This window comes from Gymnogyps californianus, chromosome 22 (genome assembly GCF_018139145.2).
Source record: "Gymnogyps californianus isolate 813 chromosome 22, ASM1813914v2, whole genome shotgun sequence".
NCBI lineage: Eukaryota > Metazoa > Chordata > Aves > Accipitriformes > Cathartidae > Gymnogyps > Gymnogyps californianus.
Window position 1 is genome coordinate 6023076 of NC_059492.1, and position 20931 is coordinate 6044006.

Sequence of the window (20931 nt, forward strand, 5' to 3'; positions counted from 1 at the left end):
ACTTCACCATGTCCTGGAAACACTAGCTAATTGTGAAGTTGTCAAGTAACAGACCAGCAGCACTTCATTTAGATACACAAAACTTAATACCAGAATTTTCCAGGCCGGAAGATATCCTTCTGGAGAGCTACGGGTAAAAGGGAACTCGGGACTTAGCTAAGAAAAGACTGAGGGAATTAAAACGTCTGAGGATCTGGAATCAGGTGTCATGTAGCTCTCAAACAAACATGACTTTGAACTGCCAAACGCCTGGACACACGTTGATGTCTGCTATTATCTGAAAGTGTCACTCTATTTAACACATTCGAGTGAAAGGACAAGGACTGGAAAAGCAGCAGTCTCCTTGCAGTGAAGCAAGAAACCTTGTCAAATCTGCGCTCAGAGCACAGTGTTTCATGTTAAGACTGCTTGTAGCAGTTTTGCAGAGATCAGCGCTCTCAATTTGAAGATGCCTTACATAGTATCCTTATCATGGTCTTTATTAACGTAGATGGGTGCAATCAGTATCAGAGTTAACATCATATGGATTAGCAAAGGAGGAAGAAAGGGCATTCAGTTTGACATCCACAAGCAAAGTACTTGTCAGAGGACGTTTTAAAAGCAAGAGTTGTCTCACCTACACAGGTTGGCAGGGGTTGATCCCAAGCTCTCCGCTCCCCCGTCAGGCAGACCAGCACCCTGCTGCCTCGCAGGGTATAGCCAGGGTCACAGTTAAAGGATACAGAGCTGCCAGCAAAGTGTCCCTCATCGTGTACCTTGTAGCCGAACTGCGGGATGCCAGGGTCCTCGCACTTAATGAGTTCAAAACCTGGAGGGGGAGAAACAGCATCTGTTTTCATCGGATATTTAACAGCCAGGAGATATTAACACAAGATCATATTAATATTTTCTTCTTAAAATCATTTGCTGGAGAGAAAAAAACACCACATTGAAAATTAATATTTTTTTAATTAATATTTGAACGAGATCCCAGAAATCTGGTATCTCAGCTTTGATCCAAAGTTTCTGTGTCACCACTGCCTCATTCACAACAGAAAAGGTTTGCCGGCATAATCATCTCCTCCACTCCAATTCCACTTTAGACTACAAGATCTTTATGCAAAGGACTGTTTCCTCTGGTCATGCAGCTGTAACACAAAAATACACCATCACACCTCAGATTCCCACCTCACAAGCATATGGGCCTACGACTTACTAGAAAACTGCAGCTCAAAGCCTTTACTTGTGTTCTCACTGTTGGTGATAAACTCAAGCCACATGCTGCTGGAAGTGCTGTTTATGCTGGTGCCGAGCATTTCAGAGCGGCTAAAGGAGCCCAGCAGGCGAGCAGAGCTATTGCTGCCATCGTAGACCTGGGAGGAACAAGAAACACATACTGGAAATCAGATTTTATTTGCTACTTCAGGGACGAAATCATCCATGAGTGCAAACAGGTACAGTTCTTTGAAGCCAGTGAAATTATCCCAACTAAGAGTCTGACTTGACGAGACTTCACGATGCTGCTCATCTGAGGAGCAGGATTCACACCCTGGAGGATCCGCATCCTTCTCCTTATACCTGAGCTTATACTGCACTCAGGGCTGTGTTTTCTGAACTAAGTTCTCTTTCCAAAGGTGCAGCACAGCTACTGGGAAAAACATTTTCTCCCTACAATGACTTAGATGTGCCTTGACCCCGCTATTATTTAAGAAAAACACAAATGGTTTTTTTATTTTCTTTTAGATGGCATGATTCTCTATGAGGATAAAGAGCAACTTCTCACTAGTGGAGATTGATAGTAACGTTCCTCAGGAGCAGATGAGAAGTTGATGACAAACCTGTTGAGAGAACATAATTTCTTTCACAACGAGTATATTCTTCGCATTAGCTGGAAATCTCTCTCTCTTTCCAGTCATTTGTGAGCTGAAAATACGTGGATTACACCTATCTTGCAGTGCAGAAGTGTGGCACTTAAATAAGGACAGAGGCGTTCTCTGGGAAGATGGCTTAGCACAGCAGCACACATCTTGTAATATTAATGCCTCCTACAAAACCATTTCTTTGTGGTTAATAGAAATTCAGCCTGGATTTGTCTCCTCCTATATAGAGTCCTGAAACTTGTAAATGCAGATTAATCTAGACTGAGTATGGGAATGCTGCAGAGCTTGAGTCTGGAGTTCTGCATTTAAATAAACCCCTTTTTGGGACAAATCAGCCTCGATTCTTAAGAACACAAGAATAACGCTAAGAACCTCACACTTCCTCATGTGTTCACAGTTTCCCCTGTACAACTATGCAGATAAGAACTGAAGTCTAGCTACAAAGGAAGAACCCCTGGCATTCCAACAAATCTCTAAATCTCAGGGAAGACTTCACAGCAGAAGGTGCAGTGATACGGCAAAGTTATCTACATTTTTAATGCATACAGAATTTGTTTACGCATCCATGTGCAGACTGAAGCCTCAAATACCCAGCTAGGCTGAAGTGCAAAGGACATTCACTATTGCCTTAGTGCTGCTGCCAGGGACTGCTACGAGCTGGTGAAGTTCAGAGGTGCTGATTCCCTAAAATTACACAATATGCTTTTAAGCACAGCAAAGTAACGCGCAGCAGTGACACACAGGGATCAGACAGTGTCCCTGGGCTAGAAGATATTGTTTCACGGATGTACGTGTGCCTTGCTCTAACCTCAGAGGGGATACACACAGACAGTATTCTAGCCCAGCTGCCCTGGGCAGTCTGGTCCACGGGAATTTTGCTGCTGTCTTCAAAACTGCCACGGTAATCACTTAACGACACAGCAGTGACTACTAGTCACTAGTAGTCCTAGTATGAGTCTCGTCCAGAGATCACCACTGCACTGTCAGCACTGTCTGGGCCTGGGTGGCATTTTCCAGAGGTTAGCCTCAGCTAACTCCATTCAAATTTTAGAACATCACTTCCCTTTCAGATCTTGCTCTCATTAGCAGCACGGTAGTGCTTCATTGCTGGAGACGGAAGAATTACCTTGAGGACATCTCCTGCCTCTAGTTCAAAAGTCCTGGCTTTCAGCTGGATCCCCTTTCCTGGCTGGGTCTGGATGGAGTAGATGCACTCATGGTTGTTGTTATAGTTTATTGGATAGTTGGGGGACAGCAGAACACCTTGGGTTCCAGTTACAGATGAACCACATTCAGCTATATAAAGACACAAAAACACATTTTAATAACCACATGGATATTCTAGCCATACAACACATGCAGGTGATTCCTCCAAACGGCCGCAGACGCTCACTCCTTCCTACACCCATCTGCTAACACATCCGTGGACTCTACTTCCAAGTGCAGTCAGTAAACAAAACAGTACGTAACAGCACTTCTATCATCATTAAACCTCAGGTGCCTTACAAGAGAGATTAATACCCTCTCCTTATATGGACAGGGAAACTGAGTCACAGAAAGCTGGCGTGCTCAAATGCTATCTTGGGATCCAATTCAGAAAAACATTCCAAAATCCCTGGAAAGCCACCACCTGCTCAAAACAGTGCCTGTGTTTATGTTCCTTCTGATTCATGAACCAGAAGGAAATAAAAAAAGATATTATTAGATTGAAATATTTAAAGTCTTTTCCACATTTATACAAAGCTCATCCTACACCTATATATAGTATATAAGAATCACGGTATTCATTCAACAGTCAACACAGCACACCATTGATTGCTGGTATCAATGTGTTGCAAGTGCCAGAGCTCTTTCTGCAGAAAGATATGCCTAGTGAAACTTCCAAATAATTACAAATGATAAAGCTAAGTCTGAATGTCAAAATCTTCCCCAAAATAATTCCCTGAAAGCTAAGAGGGCAAAATATGACCTTATTTGTTGTTAAGGCTGCCCTCAGCTCTCCAGTTCATCATTTGACAGTATTTTAAAGGACCTCTTGTCCCTTGCTCCCTGCATTTTTTTCTTCCCAGCTTTGCAGCTAACAATTACATCCATTCCCATTAGAAAAAGACAGAAAACCAGGAATCCTTTTGCCTCAGTTTCGAAAACGAGCTCCAATTTACATATCTTTGTTTCCTCCCAAAATGTCACTCAAAGAACTACAGTGGGCTCAGGTTCTTCTGTGGCATAGACAAAACTGACCCTTCTTGTTCAAAAGACAAGGGGCTGGGGACAGAGAAGGAGATGCTGATGTGGGCATCCCCATACACCTCTTGCTCAGGGAACTGGAAGGGCAGGGGTAGTTAATCTTACTGCAATTGTTTCTCCCTTCCCTGAGATGAGTTTACATCCCATGACAGGTTATAAATGGCCATGATTTTAGAAAGAAGGAAATAAGGAAGGAAAGGTCCTTTCCCTGCTGTTATTCACTACGACCTGCATTCTGTCCCTGTTCCATTACATTCTTCTAGTAAGACTTCTCTCCTCCTTCACCAGATCTGCTTCCTTTTCTACTCTGCATAGTGTGAACAGCATTTGATTTTGAGCCAAATTTGAAGTTAGAAGATGTGTGACTCAAAACTTGGCAGAACCTCTTTAGAGAAGGAAGAGAATGGCAGCTTTGAAGGTTCAACCTATCTCAGATGTCAGGAGATCACAGTTTAATGCTTCCGGAAAATAGCAACAACCATCCCTCACCTCCGTGTTTTATGTATTTTAATTGGAAGCTTTTAAGGACACCATCTCTCTCTCATATGAACATGCCACAGTGAGTATAAGAGGACTGCTATGGGCATGTCTTCACTACATGAAGTAGTGAGCAGACATTCCAGCGCATCTGAGTGCAAGAAGCAGTACTTCTGTGATAGCACTGAGCTCGTGGCACAACGTGAAAAGGAACTCTTACTTGCTGTTATCACAGGGAGGAAGCAAAAGTCAGCAACGCTCACGCACAGATTGAGGGCCTACTGGCAAAACGGCATCCAAAGGATGTCCTCCCCAGAGGACGCCTGCTGCCAGCACTTGCTGCCTTGTCCGAGTGCCTGGTTTCAGCTAGGACCATTGCAGCCGGTTCACTACACATATATACAATCCCTCAACACATGTAAATCTGCCTTGCAACCACCATGTGTTTAGGACTTTTTGTTACTCCCTGATTAGCTCCCACATGAGCAAACCATGAGTCGTCGTTTTCTCGGCCTATTTACCCTGAAAGATTTTCAGCTGTAAAACACTGGCTCCCTGTTCCTTTGAGTCCTGGTGTTTTGCATGCACGGCTGGGAAGAGTCACTCCAACTTGCCCTGAAAACAGCTTTTCTGATTAGCTAGCTCTGCCTTGTTTTCACAAGTCCTTCACAGCATACAAAATTGCTGGAGCCGAGGGAAACCATCAGGGTGCATGTGCAGCCTTCTGCACTGACTCTGCCACCTCTGCTGGTCCTCCAATAGAGCATGAGGGTTAAGTAAGGAAGCAGCAGCAGATACACCAAGAGGAGGTACTTTGGAGGCGACTTTCTCCTCCTCCCTTGCCATGTATGAAAAGGGGGACACTCACCTGAGCACAGATTACCCAGGGATGATGCTGGAGACATCACCACTTGGGATCTGGTCTGAAGTAGCAAGTCAGTGGGGAGCATTCCTACCCTGGAGAGAGGGGTTGGCCAAAGGAACAAACCACTCTCATTTCTCTCCAGACCCATCTCTAGAACAGGAATTGAATACCAAGTGTCTGGGTTGTCTGGCAAAAACAATTAAATCTCCTGTGATCTTAACGGGTAAGTCTCCAATATCCATCTATATCCAGGGCGAGCACAGAGATCTGAGTGTGCAGCGGGGACACTGTGGAAAAATCTGTCACCCTGCCACCAGAGCTCTGCGCACATCACCAGATGGTGAATTTGACCCATTATTATAAAACCAACATGCTAATTCAAAGCCAGCTGCAGTCGGGAATTGGCAAATGGAAGTCAGTGTGTCCACTTAGTGATGATGTCTGAGCATAAAGTTTAAAGCTTTGTTATGATTCTTTTTGATCTCTATTCCCTGATTAGCTTTCTCTGCAACCTGATTATTATTCATGCCCTGAAGAGGCTGCTTGTCACAGCAGGATGATGCAACCCTGTGACCTAAGCATTAAGCAGTGCTGGGAAACGCATTCAACATGACACGACTCAACAGACTGAGAAAGTAGCCTGGCTCTTGCTGGGATGCTCTCTTTGCAATGGCCCTCAAAGGTCACTAACACACATCAGGAAAATCTACCTAGCAGGCTTTGCCAGAGTGAAAACAAGTAAGAGATCTGGTCTGCCTGACTTGGATGAATCCCTCACAACTCTGCGTGAGCCAGGCAGCAACAGAGCACTCAATAGTTTCCTACTTACTAAATTGTACAACAACAACAAAAAACCGTCAAATCTTTTTACAAAGGCCTGAAGCATCCTTCTTCCTTTCTGCTTTCTTGCTGTAGCACATTGCTACTTTTGTTCTTTTACGCTAACCGTTACGCTTGGAGGGCACTGGGGGCTGGGCAGGGGGGTGCTCCGCAGACCTTGCCAGACAGGAGCGTCTGTAGCCCATCTGCATCAGGGACGACAGCCAGAAACTAGCTCAGTGGTGCAGATGAATTCTTCTTCTTCTCCTCTATCCTTAGATTTATTAGTATAAATAACGGCTGGAGGGGTTGCAAAAAGGGCTTGCAATGGTTAGGAGGAGAGGAAGCGAAGGATGTAAGGTGCACGAAACCTCTAGAGGATAAGGGAAAGGTAAAAGCCAGAGAAGGTTTCCCAGACACATCCATACTAACGTGGAATCCGCACTGCTTAAGATCACCCACCCAGAAGCAGCTTTCATATGTCTGGACTATTAAGCTTTACAACACTGATTCAAAGGGAGGACGGCCTTAAAACCATGCTGTTTTACAGGAACTGTCCCAAAAGGGATGATAGCTTTCCCATGGCTCGCGATTCATTCACTTGTACAATCGCTGGGGCTCGACCGCAGCACTGTGGATGGGCTGCAGACACAGGGCTTCTGCTGCTGTGTGTGACCCAGTCTGCTACACGCTTGGTGTGCTCCAACCTGGGAGAGGACTGCAGCCCTTCTGCCTGTCCCTCCCGTCCCCACACACAGTTGCAGGGCTGAAAGCTCATTCCAGCTCCCTCTCCCCCATCCCTGCACCAACCACCCTGCGAGCTGAAAGATGCCATCCTGGGGGATGCCACCCGTCCCTGCCCACCGAAACAATCAGCACAGAGTAACCAACCAAGCAAAATGAAAGCACATGACCACCTACCAACACACCTTGGCAGAGGCGAACTCCACACACGCCGTCTCCCCCCGAGGCAGGTGATGCGGGATGCGCCCTCCAGCCGGTAGCCGGGGAAGCAGGAGAAGGTGAGGACATCCCCCACTCCGAACTGCAGGCCCTTTCTGATGCTGTAGGCTGGGACCTCCGGCTCGTCACAGGGCTCCAAATCATATTCTACAGGGGACAAACGGACATTTACGGAATGGCAGGGTGCCACCTTGTACTCCATTCTCCCCGGTGAGGGTACCCCAGTCCCTGAACACGAGGATGAGGATGGAGCTCTGAGTTTTGATCCAGCTGCAGTAAAACTCTGCAAAGGAAGCGTCCATGCAAGATGTATGTCCTGTTTGAGCCACGAAGACCAACTTCAGTTTCACTCTCAATACGCAGCCCCCAGGGTGTCGCCAGGATCTTGATTTAAACCAGCTCAAAGTACAACAGGTCTCATTTTCTGTCACTGTTGTCAGACAAACAAGAAAGTGACATCAGCGGTAACAAAACAGGATGGAAATTTGTCATTCTCCCTCTGGTTTAGTCAAACGAAGATGAATTGATCCGGATGGGATTTCTGCTGCCTCTACATTACTAATCCTGAAAATGAATGAACACAACATCTTGCTTGGGGAATGCAAGAGAACATTTAAGCTGCTGCTAAATGAAAGGTCATGTAGCATTATGGCTAATAGCCAAATGCATGTCTTCGACCACAAAACATTTTGAAGCAAACCTGTTTTGAGGGTTATTTTTTGAAAAATAACAGACCTGCAAAGTACAAAGTATGTACATATATATCTAAAGGAAGGTAAAAATATAACTGACTCCCATTTTCATTTTCCAAGAAAGGAAAGAAGTCCCTAAACACATTAAAAAAACACATTAAAAATAATAGTTACAATTAGATAATTGAGGCAATTTTTTTTTTAAGGCAAAAAGCCATTTTTCCCCCAACAAAATGGAAGTTAACTGGAAACTTTCTGACTAGTTTCCACAGAGTATCATATGCAAATCCCTAACTTCAGAGGCCTGAACAAAGGTGTTGGAAACCAGTTCTCTCAGTGCAGCAGGTTTTATCTGCATCTATGGCAACAGCTCTGTCCGTCAAAGACAGCGAGCACGTCAGCACCGAGCTCCACGATAAAAACGGCCATTTCTCTTCCACACCAGCGGGCTGAATTTGCAGCTGTTGCCCTCAGGACTAAATGGTATGCTGAGATACAGAGAACAGCACCAATACGATAAGCTTTTGTCCATTAACTGATTGTTTTACAGAACGGCTTGTCAGCACACTCAGGCAGTAAAGATTACATTTTCTGAAACGTGTGCACAGGCAAACACTTTGGCAGTCGTTTGTAGGACTTCAGGTTAAAGGACACAGTTAAAGACCTTGCACACTTCAACCAGAGATTACCCAGGCTCAGCGATTTACAACCGTGATGATCTGTTCTGCATAGGCAAACGTGCCTTTCTTTGAGTCTCTCTCCAGGAGCACCACGCACGTGCTACTTTTCACTGACAGCTTCTGAAAATCCAGAATTCCATTTGAAGAAACCGGCATTTTGTACAATCACAAACAGCTGAAGCCAGCACCAGAAGGGGCTTGGTTTAGTAAGCGCAGGACTGAAGTGACTTACTGGTAGTTCTTAGGACAGAAGCTGTCTCGCGCAGCCAGATCTTCAACAGCACAGCAGGGGCAAGAAGGGTTGCTGAAGTCAGCAAAATCCTGCATCCCTTGCTGCCCTGCTATGTGCATCAGGAGGTCTGCTTTCATCTGCTATTATAGCAGGTCCATTAGAGCTAGCCCAGCAAGAGAAAATACTGTTTCCAGTTCCCCAGCAATGCCAGTGGGCTCATGGAAACCTGGCCTAGGCTACACGAGGCGTGTGTTACCTCTAGGACAGGCTGAAGCCAGCTGCAGAGGCTGGGTCACTGGATGAGCATCAAAGTGGAGCAATGAACCAAAGGAAAAAAGAGAGACCAGACGGACAATGGGAGTGACCAGCTCTGCCTTGCTCCTTATCCAAGAAGTCCAGATTGCTCAACGTTGCCTTCCAAAAGATCCCATCTGTCCCAGCTTCCCATGTTGGAAATACTGGACCTACTGCAGTGATTTTCCTCTGATAAACAGAGAAGGAAGGCATCTGGAGAAAAGAGGGATAGCATACGCCAAGAGAACGTGAGCTGAAACTCTGTCCATAAACAGAGCAGAAAAGATGATCGGGTGAGGAGGAAGAAAGCAACAAACACGTCTGGATTTAAATTCCAGTGGGTTCAATGCAGTCATCTACTGGGGCTCAAGGCAGACAAAATTGCTACATCTGGCAATATGGGGACTGAAAGGAGAATATTTCTTGGGACATACTGTGGTTTAGTGCTAGAATAATTTACTGGGGTAACAAGAGGAGTGACCATCAGCGACCCAAATCACACATGCAACTGCATCAACAGAAAATTATTCCCAAGATTTGCAGAAAAGTGGGAAGGAAAGGGAAAGAATGAAGCCCTTGTCCACCCCTGTTCTTACCGGAGAAGGTGATGTTGAACCCCTCATAGGACATGGAGAAGTCTGAGATGAAGCGAATTTGAGCAGAGAAGTTTCCAAAGAGCCCTGCACTAAGCGGGGCAGGGAGCCGAGAGCCTGTCAGTTGCTTTAGTGGCTGAACAAAGCTGGCATTTTCGGTGATCAGGAGGTAGTCGTGGCCATTCTCCAAGTGAAAGGTATGAAAGGTGAAGAACACACCTGCAGGGGAGGCAAAACAGAGATGGCTTCAACCAGCAGCGTTCGTATGGCACCCCTTCGTCCCAGAACCAAAGCCCCTCTCCTCTCCCCGAGATGACACCAGTATTGATTCCCTGTTTCCCAGTAACAGCAGCCCAACTGAGAAGGAAGAGCACACTGAAAACCATTGGCACATTTATGTTCAAAATGAAATAGATGAAAAAAGTACAAGAAGGGTATGGTACAAGAGAATGGCAGTTAAGATCTTCGATTCCTGTGCCTTTGTAACACAGGAACAGAGACGACACAGGCTCGCTCGAGGAACGGATCAGCAGCAGAAAGGACCGAGCCTGGCAGCTTAGAAGAGTATTTTATTTTAAAAGTGTTGACCTTTAGATAGACAGCAAGAGCAGCAAAAGCTGTAGTTGTGAGGACTTAAAAACAACAAAACCAAGTATGTTCCAGCAGGAATTAATACCTAGAAAAATAGGACTTAAGCCAAGTATCAAGGTCAGAGAGGCTTTTCCAGAAGATAAAGTATGTCAGCAGTGTGACTGCAGGGACTTCCTATACCTTCCCATGATGGGACTGAATGCTGGTCCCCAGAGGTTAGAGGACAACAGAAGCGATCATGCACGGACAGACCTGTGTTTCCTCAGCCACACATGGCTCGTAAGCCGTTCACGTGCCTCTCCCAAGTAAGGGCTACGTCACGCAGTCACCCTCTCTCCCAGCAGCACCATGGTGTGGCCAGCAATGCCCCAGCACCTTGCTCCAGGGCCCAGCACAGCCCTGTCCTGCTGGGAGGAGGCTGCTGCCCTCCCTTCCCTGCTCGTGACCCACTCCCAGGACCTGCTGTCCCCTCCGAGGCACGTGGTGGGAAGCACATGTGCAGCTATTGCAGATTTTGGCACAGCAAGCGGAGTCAGGGTGGCTAGCCCAGGTCTTGCCAGCCGTAACAGATCTTAGAAGCAAAGAGAATCCTACACTTTTATCCACATTATACTGACAAAAATAAAAATCACAACAGATCCAGCTACAGAAAGAACAGACAAACACAGGAAAACTATTTTGTCTCTTCTTCCAAATTGGATTTCAACAGTTTGAAACATTTCGGCAAGAAAGCTGTGACCTTGCTGCATTTGTAAATGAACAAGAAAGGAGTAATGGATTACTTAAAGTATCCTTCACACCTACAGACACAAAATAGTAAGTACTTCAGGCTTTTGCAAAAGCCTCCAGCTAGGTGATTTTTCATGCTGGAATTCAAACACAATTAGAAACACTTATTCTCTGGGAAATAATTCCATCTTTGAAAAACAAAAAATAGCAGTGACAGCTTTCAGAGAGCAAAGCAAGGCAGGATCTTATATCAGAAACCCTGTCACATCATCATCACACGAAGTTAACAAGCTAAAGCCATGCCTAGCAATAAGAAAGCCTCTTTGCATTTATATGGCTTCTTTCATCCAAAGATCTTAGCACACTTTCTGAGCACCAAGGGTCAAGCTCCTGAGCCCCCGCTCACGCTGAATTGGGCTTTACACTCCTCATAACCCCACTGAACTCAACAGGGCTATTTGCAGAGAAACAGACTCCTCCATGCAAACACAAGTGCTGTAGTCTGGGCTTCATTAGTCACAGTTAGAGCCCTACCTCCTCGCACGCATCAGGAGTGCCCAGTGGCACGACCAAGTTATTTCATTTAAGCCAATGATTAACAACACAGAGACTGCCAGCCTGGTGAGACTCAAGGGCTGTCTTGCTCTGCATCCCATCTCTGCCAACGTACGGCATCAGCTGCTTCAAAAGCAAGCACAGGAAATCTGTAAATAAGGATCAGAGGAATGACCTCCTCCTTGCTCCCCGTTCCCCATTAATTTCTGGAGATCAGGATGAGACCAACCTAGAGACTGATTAAAGCTCTCGAGCATGAGATTTAATATCCATCCCAACAGGTTTTTGTCAGCATCAAATTATAACTCTGAATATTCCATTTATCCCTATGTCTATCCAATTTCTTTTTGAAGGTTTACTGGTCACATGAAAGCAGTTTCCTTCCAAGAACTGAAGGTCAGAGAGGCTGGTAACCAATACAAAGCCTTTCCCACGGAAATCACCGGATTGGGAAGCAGCAGCGCTCACAGGGTCATCTCAACTGCCCTGTTCTCTCCCCATCTTTATCCCTGCACAGCAGCTCACTGCACCTTGCTAACCTTCAGTGTCCCAGGCAGAGGTATTTGCGTGACCCACTGCTTAGTGATGACCAAAAGGGGGTCTCGACTTTGACCATTCCTCCTTATATCCAGGTAAATATTATATGGAGCCTGGCAGAAAAATTTTAGTTCCACTGTTCCCCCTGCAAAACTCCACGAAGGTAGGAAACGTCTAACGGTTTCCAAATGTTTATTATTCTTACCAGCAGTACAGTCAATTGAAAATAGATATGACCTGTTTTGCCCTGAAAACTTGGTGAGATGCAGTGAATACAAATGTCTTAAGTTTTCCCTGTTTATCAGCTGACAGTAAATTTATACCCTCGGTTTTACAAAACCCAATCTAAGGAACAGAAATAATATCACTCCACCAAAATCAACACATCACCAGAGAAACATAAGCATAATTCAGTCCCCAGAACTGGGAGGACAGCTCCTGACTCCAGGTCTTTTAAGATAACAACTCCAATCACAGGGCACAAGAGCCAGTTAAGGGCTGTGTAACTGTAGCCAAAAGGGCTAATTATAAACTCATTTTAAAGGATTTGTGACTCTGATTAAACCTTCGCTCTGGTCTGAAATTTACTGTGGCACAAAATGTCTCTGCAAATGCAGGGGTTTTTTTCCATTCTCTGTAAAAGAAACAACAAAACAAATTATAGGGAAAAGAAATCACTTTGAAGTTCTCAGATTAAAAATAATAGTCTCTCTTTAAGCATTTAAATACCTTTAAAATTAAGCTGCTTTTAAACTCAAATTGTACAGCTCATGAGTCCATAAAGTAAATCAGCGTCTGCAGTCACATAAAAATAACTATTATAACAACCAACATGTTTCAATTAGGGGACTCGCGTGCTGGCCACATGTGAGATGTTCATAAAGATCTGGGAGCGAATAACTTGAGACCGGCTTTTATGATGCAGATCACCCCTGCTCGGTCACTGGCTTGGCAGGGAACAGTCTGGTGGACCGGGAGGCACAAGCCCTGAAGCTCTGCTCTATTTTATGGGAACTGAAAGACTTCCCAGCCTGGGACGGCAGCCGTGCTGCAAGCCCAAGCAGTAAGGCATTAGTAGAACTGGGTGTGGGAAACGTAAAACTAGAACAAGAAAAATCAGGTACAATGGCAAACACTTAAGTCATGTAAACATATCCCCTGCTCGCAGCAGAATCGTTAAAGCTTCTGGGTTCAGCAAGCACCAAATTTACCCAGTGATCACTGATGCACCCAGTGGTCTCCAAGAACAGGGAACTGAAAGGCAAGGACAAAGCACAGAGAGAAGATTCTGCACCGCGAGTGCACTGCCGACGAAGTTCGCCGAGCATGGGGTTCAGTCAGGCCTTTTTTTAAAGCCTGTTCTGTTCTCCAAGGACTAAATTCATTCCGTTTCAGTGGCTACTGCTCTGACTCAGGACCACTCTGTTCCACTGCTCTTTACTGAAGAATGAGAAGAAACGTCGCAGGAATGCTGAAAAGAGCTAGGAGAAGCTTGTTGCAATGCATTACACAGCAGTTTAACACAGTGACAGCTGGGAAAGTAGATCACTAAGACAGAATATTGTTGCAAGAGAAGGGACGTGTATGTATGTGTACGCGCACTCTCACTAACACAGCTCAGCATCTAAATACATTTCAACATCTTCCACAAAACACTAGAGAAAAGGATGTCTGTCTTTGTTCGTCTCCTTTCATTGCACTGGCAAATAAACAACTCACCTGAACTACAGGGACAAGGAAGGAGAGGTTTTCCTGACATGTAAGTTAGCTCTATGCCAGCTTATTGTAACTGTACAATGTCCTCTATCTATCCTCTCCTCTCGCCCTAACCTCTAACTGGATTTGGAGATTTCCTGCACCCAAGCAGCTGCCTGGGTGAAGCTCTCCTAGCCCAGGAAGCTCCACAAGCGCAAGAAGGGTGATTCTGCCTGGGGGCGAAGCCCTGCCGCCGGCAGCCGCGGCCCGGTGCCCTGCAGAAGGGCACCAGCGCAAGGAGAGGGATCCCGCCGTGTGCTGCAGTTCATTTCTCATGAGCACCTGGAGAACCACCTTGAAGGAAGGATACCACCAGTGGGTAAGGGGAGGGATGAAAATACGAAACAAAACACCATGTGAACACGCTTCTTTCATTGGTATAGAAGAGTCTTTTTCTTTAAACACTCAACTTTTCTCAGAATCTTATCCTCACCTTTCCAGCACAACTTAATAGGTAAGGAGAACTGAAACTCTTGTCAAAGGCCTGGAGACGTCTAAATTTTCACTACAACTAGCTGGATTTACAGAGCAGCTCACGGTTTGATTTTCTAATATTCACTACCTGCAGCTAAGGCTAGAATTTCCAAAGAAGCTCATAGGCTTCAGACCGCTAAAGCTAGGACCAGCTTTCCAGAGAGCTCAATATCTAGCTTCTCCTGGTGTGACAAACATGGTCCGGTTCAAGATGGTCAGATCCAGGGCTCAATTCCTTGGATGATCCAGAACTGCATCACACTGAACTGCTGTAAGGGATGTGCTTTCCCTGTACTACTGAATCCTACTACACAGCAGGATCTTTTACAGAACAGGGGACAAAAACCCTCTAGACTTATGTAGACATATCCCTACTATTTGAAAATACGCTGTGTTTTTTCCAGCCTTGCTTAGCTTGGTCAGAAGACTTTCTTCTGATGTTGGCACAAAAGCACACAGGCCATCAGAGTTGCACTGTCTCCTATAAAAGAGCGTCAGTTTGCTGTGTTGTGCTTAGCTTAGCTACAGGATAATGCAGTGTCTCATCGGAGAGCTGAATCCAAGGCAGAGTGGATTAATGAAGAGTGGATTGCTGCTACTCAACAGAATACTTTTCACAGCATGTGATGGTTCCCTTAATGCACTGTGCTGTTCATTGACAAGTTTATTTGCTGTAATGCTAATGGTATTTGCAAAATTGGCTCATGATAGCTCCCGTCGTGCTGATATCCAGTATGACGAGACAGTTATATAAGAGTGCATAAAGTTACATAAAGAGTTTATACCCTTTGTGCTTACCCCAGGCAAATACTGACTGGATCAGGAGAAACTACCTCCCACCCTTGTACATAAAACTTGCTCTCTAATCATCAACGATACATTTTCTTGAAGTTTTCCTCCAAGACAAAAGATTGGCCTGTACTGCACAGCAGATTAGACTAAATAGATCTGCACTTTGCCTCTATGCTGGCAATACTCCTAGCTAGTGGGGAAATGAGAGATGCAGAACTAGGACAGAGCTGGGAACTGAGAGCCTGAGTTCTGTCCCATGTCTGGAAATGATTTACTACATGCTTCCACTTCTCCATCTGTAAAATGTTATATAGATAGTGATCCAGCACTGCAAAGAAAAATAAGGCTGAAAGTACTATTGAGTACCAAACATTACTGCAGGGGTGTCAGTGGCAGCTCGCCCTTCCTCCATGCGGCGTTACTAGCAACACCAGGTATCCAAATACCAGCTAACTTTCCAGAGGATACTGCCACAAAGGTCTGAAACCAAAGATAACGCCCGGCACAAGCTGTCAGATCTGTGGGTTTGATATGGGACCATCCTTCCCTCTTAATCCTCTCCATTTTAAAGGAATTAAGAGATGCAACACCAAAAACCTCTGCATCTTGTCCAGAGACAATGTCTGGGTGGTGGGAAGAATGGCAACTGGCCAAGCACATGAGTACCCATCGTCACCAAGAGCACTTGTCTCCCACTGACCACTGTCCTCCAGTCCATCTCTAAAACACTCTAAGCTAAAGGCTTCTCACCTTTTCCATGTGATGTTTCTATTGTCCACGTGCAGTTCAAGTTATTGGGATAAAAATCAGGGAAGCCTGGGGATAAGATGGTACCACTGGAACCACGAATGTAACCTCCACATAGAGCTGCAAAAAAGAGGAAAGAATTAAAGAATTCAAAACCCATCATCAGCTGGAAGAATACCGGTTCTTCTGAACATCAAAACAAAGCCCAACCCATCAAACAAAATACATGGATCAAATGTCACTGTGAACTTCACAACTGCTGTTTTGCTTTGCAGCAGATCTGCCAATTAAGTGCTTGCCATCTCCTGCAGACGTTATCTTCTGCACTCCTTACCCTCACAGCTGGGCAGCGGCCGGCTCCACTGGAAGTTCGGCTCGCACTCCAGGGCTTCGCTGTCACTCAGGGTGTAGCCTGAATCGCAGCTGAATGTCACCAGTGCTCCCACGTAGAAATCATTCCCGTGGCGCTGGCCATTTACTGGGATCCCCGGATCCAAGCAGTGGTCTGACTGGAGCTTCACAGCTGTGGCAAACAAACCCACTCGTGTCAGACCACTCAGTGGCTGCAGACCCTGCTGCGAGGTGCAGTGATTAGCCTGGGGAAAAGTTCAACTCCTCCTACGAGCTCACTCAAAGTCCTACTGATTATCCCCACAGTAAGAGGATGAAACAGAGGAACTCAACTCTGCCTCCTAAAATCAACAGTATTCTGTAGATGCTAAAATAAAAATAAAACACTCTAAACCACCAAGATGGTCAAAAAGCAGAAACTGCTATTGCACTTGCAGTAGCTTCACGTTCTCCAATCACTGGAACAGCGCTAACTGCCTGGCAAGGGGAGAAGCGAGTCCAACGGGCCTCTGATTGAGTCCATTGTGCTGCTGGAGAGCGCGTAATTACATGAAGAACTTGCACTTACTTTCATATCGGATCTGAAAGCCTATATCAGAGTGGCTTTTGTCAGTGGTGAAGAGGAGGTAGAGGTAGTTGCTGGTGCTGATGAGGAACTGAGGCACCTGAGTCCCATCATAGACACCTATCAACGGGGAAGAATAGGACCGGCCATCTCGCACTTCCAGGGTGTCATAATTCACCTCTGTCTTAAATCTGAAAGGGACACAAGAATACATCTGTGAAAAACCAGCATGGCTAATTTTTCTTCATTGCAGTCCTGAATTTGCTCTAATGACTAGAAGGCAGCACAGGCCATGGGGCAACACGTGGGGCCGTTCCTACTACCTGACCTTCGGCTGGCTGAGCATCTTACTGAGAACGTGTCATTCCCTCCTACGCGTTTTGGTTTCTTTCTGATCCTTCACCTGCTTCATCTGCTGACACCGAACAGTCTTTGCAGCAACAAGCACCTTACGCTACATGAACAATCACCTCTCAGACGTACAGACCCAGGTTCAAGAAAGCATAGCCCTCCTCAAACAGTGAAATCCAGGGCAAGTCAAGAGACTCAGCACTCCCGAGTCAGGGCCAGATCCTCACTGCTGCTTCTCCCCGGCAGGCTGAGCACATGGGAGCCTCCGAAAACGTGTCCTACGCATGCCTAAAATAGCACTGCAAATTAGGAGTTAGTCAAAATAAGAAGGGAAAAATCACCATTTTCCACCTTTTCTTCTTGAATGTTAGGTGAATTTTAATGTCTTGTCAGGAGTTAATTTTTTAAAAAAAAGAGAGAGAGAGAGAACCTCACTGCCAAACACAACGCTGAGCAGTTCGTTCCCTTTTCCTCCAGGGATGGCTACAACTCAACGCTGCTGGAACCACCGAAAACAGCAGCAAATAGGAAACTTTGAGAAGCCCAGGGTGAGCACCTGTCAAACGTGATCTTGATGGGGTAGCCCGGCTGGGCCTCTATGACCCACGCGCAGCTCAGGAGTCCTTGTAGAAGCCAGGCCAGCCGGGGGACAGGATGGTTCCGCTGGGCGACGTCAGGTGGCCCCCGCACGGCGCTGGGGACAAGGAAAACGACACAATTCAGGCAAAGAGCATCACGGAAGCTGTGGCGCAACGGGACGTACTCCTCTCTGCCAGGCAGCACGGTCCTGCCGTGCAACAGCTTGCATGCGTTATTGTTTCTCACGTGTTAAAAATAATCAGAACCAGATGAAATAACAACGCTAGCTGATAAGAAACAGCCTTTTTAGCTTAAACTCGAGATGTAGCAGCCTGCTACTGTATCTGTGGGAGTCAGTAGCCTGACCTTGTGTGGTGGCTCTAAGGGGACAGGGTATAATAATAATTATTAGATATAAAACCAGAGAAAACTGCAAGGTCAGTTTGCATTTCAGTAGCTGCAGGTGCCAGAAAATCTTTTATATCTGTGGTAATTGAGTCATGTCTTTTCTACCACAAGGGACATCACAAGACTATGGCGTTTATTCCACACTGTGGTCCCTTGTGCCATCAGCAGAAGCTGAAGGCATATTATCATCTTTTCTGGAAAAAGGACACTGGATCTGATGGACCAGAGATACAAAATCCTGTAGCCCTGAATAACTGCAACATATTGTCCTCTAAAAAAATCAAAGGGGATGGAAAAGCATGTCTGTTCCTGTGAGTTTGCATTCCTCCTGCTCAGCACTTTGCAGGATTCATCACCAGGTGTTTCTTCATGTCCCACCAAGTCAAGTCACCGGCGCTGGTCACGCACGCCTCGCATGGCAGCGTGACCACGGTACTGTCGCAGCCTTCGGGAGCTCCCACGGGGCAGGACCAAGCCCGTCGTCCCACGGTACTCACTGCCAGCTGAGTCCTCGCGGACCAAGGGGACCCCGCTCCTCCGGAGCAGCTGCTGAAGCACCTACCCAGGGCCAACCGCGGTGCGAGCCTTGCACAAGGGCTACGCAATGTCATACCTGATATGACCTTAAATACCTACGTGAGTCTGGGCCTAAAACCTTCACTGCTGATCCGAAGGATGCCAGATGAAAGCCAATTGATCTCAACTGGATCCGAACCAATTATTTTTGAACAAGAGGTTCCTTTCCGCCCCAAAGCTACATAATTTCCTCTCAGGACTCCTATCCATCTTTCAACTCTTTTTGTAGGTCTCTTTCTTTCCCATTAATTTTTTCAACGCGCTAAACAGTACTTTAGATCTATATACTTCCTTCTTGTTTAAAAAGGCTAATTAAAATGTACACTTAACTGAGTGCATACTGAAGGGTGAGTCAAAGAAATCACCACTGTGATCACAGAGAAAAAAGCACACGTTAATGGCATAAGGTTATCAAAGCTTCCAAAGATAAAAATTGATTAAAAGTGTATTATTTAATGTATGTTTCCCTTCCACACTTACAGATACATAAACTTAAAGGCTCATGCTTGTGAAAGTAATAGAAACCCTGAATCAAACCTACAGACATTTTATTGTCAGCTCCTTACAAAAGAAAAATTATGTAAGAATATAAAAAAGTCCAGCTTCTTATATATCAAAGTTATTAAACACAATTGATACCTTCTTCTTTCAATCTGAAAGACAATGGACTAGATTGTGCAATTTCTGCTGCTCATCCACTTGAACAATACATGACCAATTACTGAAATTATTTCTCAGTATTACAGTACTATTTCTCAATAGCACAGTACTTGTTATTCAAATGGCTGTAAATACCAGTGCAGGGCATCACTTCCTTGAGAACAGAGGGCAGAGGAAGACTTTTCACTTCTACTGAGCTCTTTCTTCACTTCTCTTTTCAATAGTAGAAGCTTTAAAGGACTAGGAAAAAGCTTTGAAATCTGTATTAAAACCTTTAATTCAACCCATCTCCCACATTTCTGGGTTGGCTATCATAGCTGTTGTGGTAAAGAGATGGAAACACAAAATGTCTGGCTCTCGACTGCCAGAGTCTGTTAGACAGGACTGATGCACTACACTGACAGAGACACGCCAAAGGTACGTGTGTGCGTACGAATGTTTGCAGCAATGAGTTCACCTTTCACAGTAAAGATCTGTACCCTTTGCTTCTCTCATTATATAAATATTATACGTGTATGAAAAATCAGGACAGAAAAAAACATCACCGTGTATCTTCCATTCTCTGTTCTTTAATTCCCTTCGTGACAAGAGTAGCAGGGAAGCTTTTAGTCATCAGTAAATCAACGCCTTTTATTATTGTTATTAGAAAAACACCTGTTGTAACAAGAACTGAGCTAATAAAAATAATCCCCATCATTCATTTCACAAAAAATTAGAAAACAAACTGAGTTCAGTGCTCGGTGATTACTGGACTGGCACTTCCTCCTAAGCAAACTCTTCTGTGCAGACGACACCTTCCAGAGCTATGTAAAATCCTGGCCATAACCGAGAAGTTGAGGGTTAGAACTAAAGTCTAATAGTCCTTCAGCTCTCAACAACAAATGCCTCTGTCTATATGATGGCAAAAGGCCTCCTACAAGGCCAGCACTGTATACCTTCACTATGGGTTATCTGACTGGGACCTTGACAGACAGAACTATTATCCTTTTCCCCCAAAGGCTGCAAACACCAGGGGATCATTCTTCCTCCCAGGTGCACGCACAGACTAGTAGGAAAGATGATAAAATTTACCTTCACATCTGAGCACTGCATTGTTCCAGACCACATTTCCTTCCTTCAAGATGCAGGTGATGGTTTCTGAGCCATGGGTCCTAATGAAGCCCTCATCACAAAGGAAGGACACCGAGCTGCCAAGCTGGAGGCTATCACCAAATCGCTTTCCGTTCACAGGCACGCCAGGGTCAGGGCATTCGTTATGCCTAAATGCTAAGAGGGAAAAATAAGACAATAGTAACTTGTTTCTCCTGCCTCTGTCCAATTAAGAAATAAGTATGCTGGACCACAAACTTAGGAATTAAACAATAGTTTCATGTCTTTCCTATGGAGCACTTGATCTTGCCCCTGGACAGCGACCTTCCTCACAGGGAAGACTAAACAGCATAGACTTGAATTTGGCCCACTATCATCCCAGCAAAGCTACTGTGTTCCACACAGACAAGTCAGCCTGCGGCAGAAACCATGTCACCTCCTCTTCTCTAAA

General features: G+C 45.4%; 1 protein-coding gene across 1 annotated transcript in view; it reads right to left on the bottom strand.

Annotated features, from left to right (window-relative positions):
- Positions 1-20931, bottom strand: part of CSMD2 (CUB and Sushi multiple domains 2) — a 324356-nt gene that overhangs the window by 97339 nt on the left and 206086 nt on the right. The window contains 11 exon segments of the mRNA XM_050909729.1: positions 617-808; positions 1196-1352; positions 2986-3155; positions 7189-7377; positions 9725-9940; positions 15905-16021; positions 16236-16424; positions 16821-17008; positions 17725-17788; positions 17791-17862; positions 20463-20657. Of these exon segments, the coding sequence (XP_050765686.1) occupies positions 617-808; positions 1196-1352; positions 2986-3155; positions 7189-7377; positions 9725-9940; positions 15905-16021; positions 16236-16424; positions 16821-17008; positions 17725-17788; positions 17791-17862; positions 20463-20657 (1749 nt within the window).